The 12,774-nt window shown below is 38.7% G+C and overlaps 1 protein-coding gene across 2 annotated transcripts in view; it reads left to right on the top strand.

The window, feature by feature from the left end:
- Positions 1-6,306, top strand: part of HEPH (hephaestin) — a 75,830-nt gene extending 69,524 nt beyond the window's left edge. The window contains exons 19-20 of one of the 2 annotated variants that reach the window (XM_069463037.1): positions 1,473-1,517; positions 3,919-6,306. In XM_069463037.1, the coding sequence (XP_069319138.1) occupies positions 1,473-1,517; positions 3,919-4,151 (278 nt within the window). In that variant the 3' untranslated portion in view covers positions 4,152-6,306. The remainder of the gene's footprint in view (positions 1-1,472; positions 1,518-3,918) is intronic. The other variant, XM_069463036.1, reaches the window with a different exon arrangement.
- The last annotated feature ends 6,468 nt before the right edge of the window (positions 6,307-12,774 follow it).

Raw genomic sequence — 12,774 nt, 5'->3', positions numbered from 1 at the left:
TAATTTCATATTGCTTTAACCCCATATTTGCTAACAGTCCAACAAGAAGGAAGAGTTGTAGATTGATAGGGAGGAAATGGCTAATTGTTAGAACAAGGTTTCTGATGAGGCAGCAGGGGGTGAGAGTCAGAGCTAAGATGAAAGATTAGTGAAAGACTGGAGGAAAGTCATCCTTCTACCATAAGAAGAGAGAAGACTGAAAAGATTAAGATCATTGTGTAGGTTTGCAGGCAAGAGCTTGACAGACAAAGAATTTTAGCCTTATGGTCACTGTTTCCTCTGTGATGGGGCAGACAGAGTCATGTGCTGACAGTTACAGGAAGGTGATAGGCTTAAGGAAAGTAGGCAAAAGTTTGAAATAGCCACTCTTGGGGGTGGGAAACAGTTAATTATTACCAGGCAGCATTGAGGACTTAGTTGAAGTTGGACACAAAGAATATTAATCTTTAAAATTGTGTGATTTTTCTCCGTCAGCATTCAGCATACCAGACAAAATGCAGGGACAGTACAGTTACTAGGGTTTCAGTAGATGATTGCGGCACTCTTGGTAAGTTAGTAGTTGAAGTGATAGACCCTGGAGTCTAACCTGGCCAGGAATGGCAGAAAAGGTAGGATGAAGCTAGTAAGTTGGGAAAAAGTTAAAAAGTTTAAAATCTAGAGATATCATGAAGGGGGAAATAACAGGACTTTGAAATAAAGAGTATTAAGGCACTGAAAGGATAGGAGGTTGTTAGATTTTAGATTTCTGAGATGGAACGATTCTGGATAATAAGTCCAATGTGACCATGGGAGTAGTTGATAAAATTGGGGTAGACATGAAAGTCATTGGAGTTAAGAGGTCCAGAAACTGTGAGGCTTCAGTATTAGATGAATCAACACCCATGGTGGGAATTGAGGAAGAAGAAGACTGTGCCAGGTCCAAAGACTTCCATGAATGAAGAGATCTGCTAGGTAACAGTAACAAAAAGTGGTTGTGATTTTTCTAGCCAAATAATATAAGCCTCAAAATAGCTCTTTACAAAAAAGGAGGAACAATGCTCTCAAAGCAGTTGTAAGAGGGTGAAATAAAGCACAGTCCTCGGAAGAGATCAGTCTCATTGAAAGAAGGAGAAAAAGAAGTGTTTCTGAAAAGAGGTTGAAGGCATAGCTAGGTACATTTGACAAGGAGTACATTCAACAAGGAGCAGAGGCTTCCTGAAGGGAGGATGGAGAAGAAGTGCCAAGAAATATATAAATAATTGCAGAGGGGTGACTTAAATCTTGGACTCCTAAGCCCATACATTATGTCACTGCTAAAAATCAAATGAACATACCAATACTGACTTTGATCATAAAGTAGTTGATTCCAACTTCATTTTGTTTACTATATCACAGAGAAATTTCTCCAACCGATGCTGACCTCCCACAGGGAACCCACGGATTGGCAGGAAGAATAAAAGGGCTAACTAACCTCTTGTCTTTTTTCCCCCCAGAATACTTAAGCACTATCACCACCATCACCAAAGAGGTTGAAAAAGGTAGGTAGAATGATGCACAGACTGGGTAGTTAGATGTGGTGTGTGTGGGGGAGGGTACCTCTAGCAGATGGGACTCACATGACTGAAATGTGAGCATCACCATACTAGCAGAAAGAATCTGAGATTTCTGTAAGACTTTAGAAGCCAGGGAACCAAGGTTCAGCTTTCCTTAGCAGGTTTATTCTCTCTGGCTCCCAACCCCAACCTCCTGAGTTGGGCAAAACAGTCTCATCCTCAGTTGGAGGCTGCTGTCTTAGCCTCCCACCTAATGTATAAAGTGGAGGAATATCCTAGGCCCTGCTGGGTTGGGCATCAAAGGGTTGTAGCACAGACATGGATTCCCCACAGGGACAGTGTGAGACTAGAACAAATACCAGACGGTCTTCAATAGCTATTTTTATTCTTGCCTCTTTCTCCTTCATTTATGGGATATCACACAGTTGAACCAGCCATTTTTCCCTTTCAAGAAAATAGTGATTATTATCTTATCCAGCCTAGGTCTAAATAGTGTTTTTATTCTCCACCGCATTTATAACTGGACTAGGAAAGATTCAGAAATTTATGAGAGCTAAATGGGACATTAGAAATCATCAGTTTAGTCTGGAGGTTTTTCAGCTATGTTTGGAGAAGTCCTAATGATGTAAGTAACTAATTAACTGTTAAGCAGGGGTCCAAGGTATGTCCTTGAGGGGATGGGGAGAGGTAAGGTGAAGTTGAATGGATGGAGCTTCAGGCCATGTTTCCTGCAACCCAAGCAGCTCAATTATTTTATTTATATATATGTGTGTGTGTGTGTGTATATATATATATACACACACATATACATGTGTATATATACACATATACATGTGTATATATACACATATGTTCGCACATACATACTTTGTGTGTATATTTGTATATGTACATATATATTTTGTGTACATGCATACATTCCTCATAAGCTCTCATTTGTTAAAAAGTTTCCACAGTGGGGAAAAAACCCTCAAAACTGTTGGTCTGATAAAACTCAATAATTTTCTACACAAGAAACTGAGAGATGGAAAGTGATTTGTCCAAGGTCACAAAAGGAATAAGCGGTAGAATGTAAACCAGAACCAGGATGTTTTCCAGCTTCTGTTTGAACACATTAAATTCCACCTTTTCTCAGTTCTGTTAGAACATTCATTCATCCAGTTATACATTCATCAGTTGTCAAGTATCACAGTTACCAAAACAAGTAAGACATAGTTGCTACTTTCTAGTGTCTAAAATTGGAATGAGACACCAAAACAATAATTGCAAAGCTGGATGCTATGTGTTGCACAAAATGGGCAAACAATAGTAACAGCAAACATTGTGTGCTTGCTGTCTTCTAGGTGCTATGCCGAATATTTTATAAGTATTAACTCACTTAAATATGACAATAAGCCTCTGTGCTAGGTATGATTATTATCCCCATTTTATAAAATAAGAAACTGAGATTAGATGGGGAGTGAGAGATTAGGTCACTTGGCCAAAGGTCACACAGTAAGTAAATTGTGAGAGTACAAAATACAGCACTTTGGAAACATAGAGGAAAGGACCATTAATTGCCCAACTAAGTTGAAGAAAACTTAGCAGAGACATGTAACATTTAAGCTGAGGCTAAGGAGAAGGAAGAGTGTGTTCAGGCAAAATGAGTAACATGAGCAAAGGCTTCAAAGCCTGAAAGAGGATCACCTGTTTTAGAGAACAAAGAATAAGTTGATATGGCTGAAGAATAATAGATAAGACTAGAAAGGTAGCCTAGACCCTGATTATGAGTATTGGAATATCTGACTTAAGAGTGTGAGCTTTACTCTGTAGGTTAGTTGGGAACTATCAAAAGTTTGTATGCCAGAAACTAACACAACCAGATATTTCACCTGGAAAGATCTATGTGACATCAGTGTTAATATGACCCAAAGATATGAGAGACTGTACAGCACAGTGTCAGAGTGTTGTCATGATATAGTGGTCAAAATTAACATTGATAAGCTGGATGACTGAGTCAAACTTCTTTCTGGAGTTTTCCTTATTGCTTTCAATTCTACCCTCTGAAACCATGCAGACCAAGTCCAATTCTTCCTTTTTTCCTACATCTAGGCCTTTAGATATTTGAGGAAATATATCAAGGGCCTTCCCACTCTGAGACATAGCTCTTTCCATGGGTGGACTGGAACCACATTGATTCTCAAGGACCTTTTCAGCTGTAGCATCATGTTTCTCTGATTCTCTGTAACCTCTGAATCTGTCTTCATTAGAGTGTTGTTTGAAAGACAGGGACAGGTGTGCTGTCTTATTTGAATGGGATTTTTTTCTCTGGGAGATAACTGAAAAAGGCAGCCCTTTAGAAGATTCTCTACCCCAGGATGCCCATTTTCCTTTTTTTCCATTTCAGCAGCGATCTCCAGAGACATTAGAGAAGGCAATGTGAGGATGCTGGGCATGCAGATCCCCATAAAGAATGTTGAGATGCTGACTTCTGTTTTGCTTGCCATGGGTGTCATCCTCCTGCTCATTGCTGTGGCTCTTGGTGGTGTAGCTTGGTACCAGCATCGGCAAAGGAAGCTACGACGCAATAGGAGGTCCATCCTGGATGACAGCTTCAAGCTTCTGTCTCTCAAGCAGTAACAGCTGGAACCTGGGGATATCCTCAGGAAACACATCTGAAATGCACTCCCAGCAGGCCATGGACTAGCATCTAACCCCACTGTCAAAGGGGTATGAGTAGTGGAGAGGCAGAGAAAGGAATCAAACTTATCTGGGTATTTCTTCATTTATTTATTTACATGGAAATTATATGGTTTTACTTTTTCTTCAGTTTCTTTATTCCATTTGGGCACCTGGGGCTAAGTGGGTACCCTAGTATCCTACATTTCAAATTTCAATGGCTAGATTATATCACCATCTCACACTTGGAAGGTCTGAAAATTCCTAGGAACTGATCCTTCTCACAAAGTAAATACTAAGAAAAAACTTCATTGATTAGGTTTCTACTGCTTTCCAGGCAAGTTCACTTTGAACTGAAGCCAAGTGAGCTAAACAAAGGACTCAGAACATAGTCATGTTGGGAAATTGGGGGTAGGGTTGGAATTGGGAATTCAAATTGAATATTGACTCTCCTTGGCAGTGAACTACTTTGGGGAAGTGGTGGATGGGCACCTATAACCTCTGGAGCCAGAAGCTCCTCAGAAAGCCAGTCCTCCATGTTACTACACAGTGGCACTAAAGGGAATATTAAGTGGCCTTTCCATGTTTTAGGCAGCAAAATCTGTCTATTAAAGTACTTGTTAGAACACAAAAAGACTGAGTTTCGTGACTTTGCTGGTACCTGTGGCTTCTGGGAGGTGTGACTGGGATTAAAACAGAAAGCACTTGAGGCTGGACAGTGGGAAAGTATAGTTTGGATCTGTCTCTCCTTTTTGGAGCCTGCAAGTTTGTGGTTTGGAGATGAGGAAACTGTCCCAAAGGAAGCCTCAAAGTCGGAGTGATGGGTACCATCCTAGAAAAGGAGCTATCCCATAGGTGACAAAAATTTCCTGATTGCTAAGAAAAGGTGCCAAAGGGAAATAGAAGTCTGAGAAAAGACTCAAACCTGTCTACTGGGCAAGGAGAGGTGGGAACACAGCTTGTGGTCCTTTTTTGGTAGTGGGGATATGAAAAGTCTACTTGCAACTTTGGAAACCTCTTTATACGACAGAGCCATTCTCTTGGGTACATATAGCAGTATTCCTTTGTGACCTGCAAGTCTGAGCCTCTGTGAAACCTCGGTCAGAAAGTGCAAACAAGTGATAGATTAGGTACAGAGTAAGAAGATCCCCCCACTACAGTCTCCACAATACTGTACCACGTGACAAGTGGAGAAACAGGAAAGGTAAAGATGACAACTGAAGTACATAGTGTTTTACACTTTACAAAGCATCCTAATTCCTGACTGCATTTGACTTAACTCATTTCTATTAGGGTGATATCCCAGTTTACATTTGAGTAAACAAAGGCTCATAGACATTAAGTAATTTTATCCAAGACCACTCAGCTAGAAAGTTGACCAGGGATTTAAGTATTCATCTATTTGACTCCAAATACCTGTTTCATCCTCCTATGTCATGGAAAAATCCACTAATCCCCATTTTTCTCACCTGTATTGATTCCAACTTTTCTGTCTGCCCAGCACCCTGTCTGCCTAGTTAGCAACCCTTTCTGATCAAATGTAGAAACCCACAGAGCTGGTATTTAGTTACCATATAATGTTGAACATTGGAGGAGGAAATACAAGCCAGAGCCTATCATTCATCTGTTTTACCACAGTCAGTGGCTTTCTGGAGAGTTTTATTAGAAATCTCAGAAACACAGTGAGGGTAGAGGAGGCGTTTAGATTTCTAGTTTATCAAAGTGTTAGTATTTAAGCCATTGCAGAATCAATGCATTTAATATCAGCAGAGCCCTTTAGGCCTACAGTTAACATGGAGGCTCATGAAAACCAAGTATACTTGAATGACTCCAATCAATTAATGGTTATAATTTATATGCAACCAGAAGGTCCTTAGCTTAGTTCCAGTTATGAATCTGACAGACTAGGAGTGGTAGATAGGATGGGATGGATTTCTTCTTAGTGTGAAATCCTGCCTCCGGATCAAGGAATGAAAGTTCAATACCTGCATATTTAAGAAAGGGATGTATTTTTGTGGTAGGTTTGCTTCATGTGGGAACATAAAGAGATATTTTGACAGTTAAGTGGCACTGCCATCTATTCAATTGCTCAAGCCAGAAATTCCTAGTGCCAACATGTGAGTGAGTCTTGTTTGTTTTACCTCCAAATATCTTTAATCCATTCATTTGTTTCCATCTCCATTGCTATCACTTCAGTTTAAAACACAACCATTTGTTATCTGGACTACTGTAGTAGCCTCCTGCTTACTTTCCTCACATTCTCTCTCTCTGGCCCCTAAAATTTATTCTTCACATAGAAAAGTGATGTTTTGAGAATATAAATTAGGCTTTTAGTTTGGACAAAATGTCATAGACTTGTCTCTCCCTGTCTGTCCCCATAAATCATGAAAGAAACAATAGAATTACTCTAAAAGGTAGAAAGATGAAGGCAGATTGGCTAGGGACACAGGACTGAAAGAGCAACACAGCAATTTGGCATCTTATGACCCTCCACCCAGAAACAGAAGGTGACTCATGCCCAGCATCTCCCAGCTTAGCAAAAGGCATCCCAAGATGACAGGGGAGTCCTAGTGACAACTCCAGGTGGGTCTGACAGTGCTGGAAAGGAAGATTGAGAAGGAGCCTTGATGATACTAAGTGGCCAGTGCAACTGCTCTTCATTTCTGCTAGTCAGCCTCCCCACCCCCTACCCCCAACAAGACACCAGATAGCACCTGCCAAGAGGAACTTCAACACAGCAAGCTGTCCAACCCAGGAAGCACTCTTTGTTCCTTCAAGGTGGAGAATACCTTTCCCTATCCAGAGTCACCAACTGGCTATGGCAGGGATCAAAAGGAGCCTTGGTGACACCAGAGAAACAAAACAGCACATCAAAGTCTCTGAAAATTATGTCATCATTGGAGCACAAAATTATGCCAGGACCTGTGTGCCAAACCTAAACAGGGTGATTACCTGCTAAAATAGATTAATTAAATATGCCCCAGAGTTCTATCATACCAAGAACAAGGAAAACAAGAACTTGAGTGAGAAAAGGCAATCAACAGACACAAATGCCAGGATAAATCAAATGTTGGAATTCCCTGAAAAATATTTCAAAGCAGCAGCCATCATAAAAATGCTTCCACAAACAATTATAAATGTTCTTGAAACAAATGAGAAAATAAAAATCTCGACAAAGTCATAGAAGTTTAAAAAAAAAAGAAAAAAGTAAAGTATAAAAAAGTATGGAACTGGAAAATATAACTGAACTAAAAAATTCACTGGATGAGATCAATAGTAGAGGTAAGAGAAGATGGAATTAGTGAACTTGAGGCCACATCAGTAGAATTTACTGAATCCAAACAATAGGCAACATAGGCTGAATGAACAGAGTCTAAGAGGCTCAGAAGAGGAGAAAGAGGTTGCAACTGAAAGAATATTTGAAGAAATAATGGTTGAAAACTTCCCAAACTTAGAAAAGGTGTAAGCCTACAGATTCAAGAAGCTGAGTAATCCCCAAATAGGATAAACCTAAATAAATATATACTCAGACACAGCATATTTGAATTCTAAAAAGTAAAAACAGAAAACAATTGAAAACAACCAATCCCCCCCAACAACGTTACCTACATGGGAACATCAATTTGAATGACAGTGGGTATCTATATAAAGCCCTGGAAGAAGGAAGTGGCATGACATTTTTTAAGTGTTGAAAGTAAAGGATTGTGAATCACAAATTCTATATCCAGTGAAACTATCCATCAAGAATGAAGAAAACATACAGATATTCTCAGACTCAGGAAATCTAAGATAACGTTTTTTTTTACTCTCAGATCTACCCTTAAAGAATGGCTAAAAGAAAGTTCTTCAAACAGAAAAGATGACAAAGGAAAAAGTCCCGGAATATCAGGAAAAAAACAAGAAAAGAAACAGAAAAAAGAAAAAATAAGGGAGAAAGAGGATATATAAGATCTGCACAATATAGTCAATCAATGGGACCTAACTGACATATATAAAACACTCCACCAAGAACAGCAGAGTACACATGTTTTCAAACAACCATGGGACATTTATCAAGATAGATCATATCCTGGACCATAAAACAAACATCAGCAAATTTAAAAGAATTGAAATCATAGAATGTGTGTTCTCCAACCATAAGGGAGCCAAACTAGATATCAGTAACAAGAAGAGAGAAGGATAATCTTTAACAATCATAAATTTCAAAAAAATACATTTCTAAATCCATGGATCAAAGAAGTCTCAAGGAAAATTTAAAAATACATGGAACTAATTGAAAATTAAAATATAACATACCAAAACTTGTGAGATGTAGCCACAGCAGTGCTAAAGAGAATATTTTTAGAACTAAAATTCTTTTATTTGAAAAGATCAAGCCTTGTTCCCTCCAGAAATCCTCATGACTATTCCATTTCACAGTGATCTAAAATGTCTTAAAATGGTTAGTATTCACTTATTATTTACAATCCACTGCTTTGAACTGTTACGTAACTACTAATAAATTTCATTCTTATGGATGAGGAAACTGAGACTCAAAGAGACACAAAGCCTCTTGGGACACAAAGCCAAGGTGGGACTTAAATTGAGCTCTTCTGGCACTGATGAGTGCTGTTTCCATTACAATATATTGCTTCTAATAAGTGCTGAATCTGAATGTATTGTTTGGTGAGATGCAGCAAAAGCAATGTTCAGAAAAAAATTATAGCATTGAAAGCATCTTTTATAAAAGAAGAAAAGGGTTGGTATGATGGTAGTGAGTTATCAGAACTTACCGACATTAGGGTCACTAAAGTTGATATATGCTCCACCACCAAATTTGACTGGCTTTAAAAAAAAGAAGAAAGGTTTAAAATTAATAATCTAAGCTTCCACTTTAACAAACTAGAAAAAGAAGAGCCAGCTAAATCAACAGAAAGCAAAAGAAAATGAATATAAAAATTAAAGCATACATCAATGAAATAGAGAAAACCAACAAAACCAAAAATAAGTTTTTCAAAAAGATCAGTAGCCAGTCTAAAAGAGAATATGCAAATTACTAATATTAAAAATTAAAGAGGGGATATCACTGCAGTTTCTAAAGGTATTGAAAGGATAGTTAATGAATATTATAAATAATTCTATGCCCATAAATTTGATAACCTAGATGAAATGTACCAATTCTTTGAAAGACACATCTTCTAAAATTCACACAAGAAGAAATAGACAATTTGAATAGGCCTATATCAAAGAAATTGAATCAATAATTAATGGCATTCTAAAAGAGAAAGCACTAGGCCCAGATGAATTTTCTGGTGAATTCTGTCAAACATTTAAGGAAGAAATTATACCAATTCTCCATCTCTTTCTGAAGAGGGAATACTTCTTAACTTATTCTATGTGGCCAGCATTACCCTAGTACCAAAACCAGACAAAGACATTGTAAGAAAATACAACTACACACCATTCACTATCTCTCATGAACATAGATGCAAAATCCTCAACAAAATATTACCAAATCAATCTAACAACATACAAAAAATATTATACACCCTGACCAAGTGGAATTTATTCCAGGTATGCAAAGCTCATTCAACATTTGAAAACCAATTAATGTAATTCATCACATCAATGGGCTAAGAAAAAAAATCACATGATCATATAAATAAATGCAGAAACAGCATTTGAAAAATTCCAATACTCATGATTAAAAAAAACCAACTCCCAGCAATTTAGGAATAGAGAGAAACATCCTTAACCTGATAAAGAAAATCTATAAAAACCTATAGCTAACATCACAATGCTGAGAAAATAGATACCCTCCCACTAAGGTCAGGAGCAAGGCAAGATGTATCCTCTCACCACTCCTTTTTAACATCATACTGTAAGTCCTAGCTAATGCAATTAAACAAAAATGAAATAAAGGTTATACAGATTGGGGAGGATGAAATAAAACTCTTTGTTCACAGATGAAATGATTGTCTATGTGGAAAATCTGAAAGAATAGACCAAAAAAAAAAAAAAAACTAGAACTAATGAGCAATTATATCAGGGTTGCAGGATATAAGATTAATATAGAAAAAAGTAGTCACATCCCTATAAACTGGCAATGCACAAGTGAAATATAAATTAAAAGCACATTACTGTTTACATTAGTACCCCACAAAATGAAATACTTAGGTATAAATCAATCAAAATATGTACAAGATATATATGAGGAAAACTACAAAACTCTGATAAAAGAAATCGAAGAACTACTAAATAAATAAAGAGATAGATGGGAATACTCAGTACTGTCAAGATGTCTGTTCTTCCAAGTTTATATATAGATTTAATGCAATTCCACTCAAAATTACATTGAGTTATGTTGTGGATATCAACAAACTGACTTTAAAGTTTATATGGAGAAGCAAAAGACACAGAATAGCCAAAACAATATTAAAGGAAAAGAATATAGTTGGAGAACTGATACTACCTGGCTTCAAGACTTCCTTTAAAGCTACAGTAATAAAGGCAGTGTGATATTGGTGAAAGACTAGACAAATAGATCACTGAAGCACAATATAGAGGCCATAAATAGACCCACATAAATATCAACATCTTTGACAAAGGATCAAAGGCAATACAACATTGAATATGATGTTAAATGTTGAATGATGTCAAAAATACTTAACAAGGTGCTGGCTAGAGGCTGTGCAGGGTCTTGGAGTATCACTTCCAGGCCAGGTATTAACCAATTGACTCTTGATCATGGGGAAGCCTCAGGAGGACACTTGGATAAGCTCAAGACAGTGCCTGTTTACCACCCATATTGGATGTACTTCAGTATTTAATTGGTAAGTTGTGTCTCTGTGTGCCAATAGATCATTAGTATTGGTGGCATCCCACTCCCACCCACACATGACACATCTTTCAACACCACCCCCATGGCATAACCAAAACATGGACTTGGACAATGATCATAGCCACTCCAGGAGACTGCGAACTCTAAGGGCTCAGGGCCCAGATACCCTTTAGGACAAGTTGGTACCAACCCAACTCAGCCACTTTGTAAAACAGTTTGGAAGTTTCTTAAGAAAATGAAATATACACTTACCATATCATCTAGCAATTGTGCTTTTCGGTATTTATCCAGATGAGTTGAAAATTTATTTCCACACAAAAACTTGCATACAGTTGTTTATAGCAGCATTATTCATAATTTCCCAAGCCTGGAAACAACCAAAAAGTCTTTCAGTGGGTGAATGGGGAAATGAACTGTGGGTATATCAAGGAAGAGTGATATTTCTCAGTACTAAAAAGAGATCAGCTATCAAGCCATGAAAAAACATGGAAGAACCTTAAATGCTATTACTAAGTGAAAGAAGCCCATCTGAAAAAGTTATACACTATATGATTCCAACTATATGACATTCTGCAAAAGACAAAACTGTGGAGTTAATGAAAAGATCAGAGGTTGCAAGGGGTTGGTAAGAATGGAAAGATTAATAGGCATAGCACAGAGAATTGTTATCTCATTAAAACTATTCTGTATGATAATATATCATGGATGTATGTGATTATGCATTTGTCAAAACCTGTAGACTATACAACATCAAGAATAAACTCTAATGAAAATTATGGGTGGCCCAGAAAAGATGGCAGACAAGAAACATCACCAACCGGAGTGTCTCTGCAAGGAGAAATTGTGGATGAAAGAGAAATAGCAGACAGATAAACATAGATTGAATGAGGGTTGGAAGGAAGGGTGCCTAAGCTACAGGAGACTCCATGGGAAGAGGTTGCAGAGCAGAACTGGCAGGAAAAAGGCATCAGCAGGGATTGAGCCCCAAGAGGCTTGGAGACAAGCAAGAAGGGTAGGTGGAGCAGTAAAAATTTCACTCCTTTGCATCTAGGGTTGCTGGTGGGCTCTTGAGCTGCCAGAGAGACCTGTTGACACCAGCCCAGAGACTGCTGCAGCCAGTGAGTGAAGAGCCTCTTGAGGACAGGGCACCAGGCTCCCAGCTCCATTGCAGTGCCTCCTGCCCCACAGACCCAAGCCAGTCAGCAGGTGCTATATTGCGTCTCTACCCACTGGGCTCCATTTTCCTCCCTGGGGGGGCCTCAACTCCTCAGGGTACATCTTGCTTATCCTCATATAGACATTTCCCAACTCAAACTCAGACTGCAGGAGCCACAGGGGGTCCAGTGAATCCCAGGAGATCTGCGGGACTCCAGAGAACAGTCATTATGGTTGGACAGCCTCCCAGAGAGAGGGTCAGAGATGACTGATGTGCAGTCCTTGTTCTGCCTAGTCCTTTATTCTCACCTTCATTTTCCCTACCTGCCACTGCCAAGAGAGACAATTTAGCCATCACCTGGAGGCATCCACAGGGAACGGGGCTCTGATCTTTCCTTTTGGGACTCTGCTGTGGACTAAGGGGTGGGAGGGGAGTCACCCTATCATTACTGCCAGGTGGGGGATTGAAATCCAATCTCCCATTCAACCTTCCTTGACAGCCCAGAGGTGAGGAGTGCCTTCTAACTGTTGGGCAAAAGTGAAAGTTTCAGCTCTTCGCTAGGCTTCTAATAATGCCACCATGGCTAGAAGGAAAAGAAGCACATTATT

This window comes from Eulemur rufifrons, chromosome 30 (genome assembly GCF_041146395.1).
Source record: "Eulemur rufifrons isolate Redbay chromosome 30, OSU_ERuf_1, whole genome shotgun sequence".
Lineage (NCBI taxonomy): Eukaryota > Metazoa > Chordata > Mammalia > Primates > Lemuridae > Eulemur > Eulemur rufifrons.
Note: the sequence above shows the minus strand (reverse complement) of the source record. Positions and strands in the feature narration are given on the sequence as shown.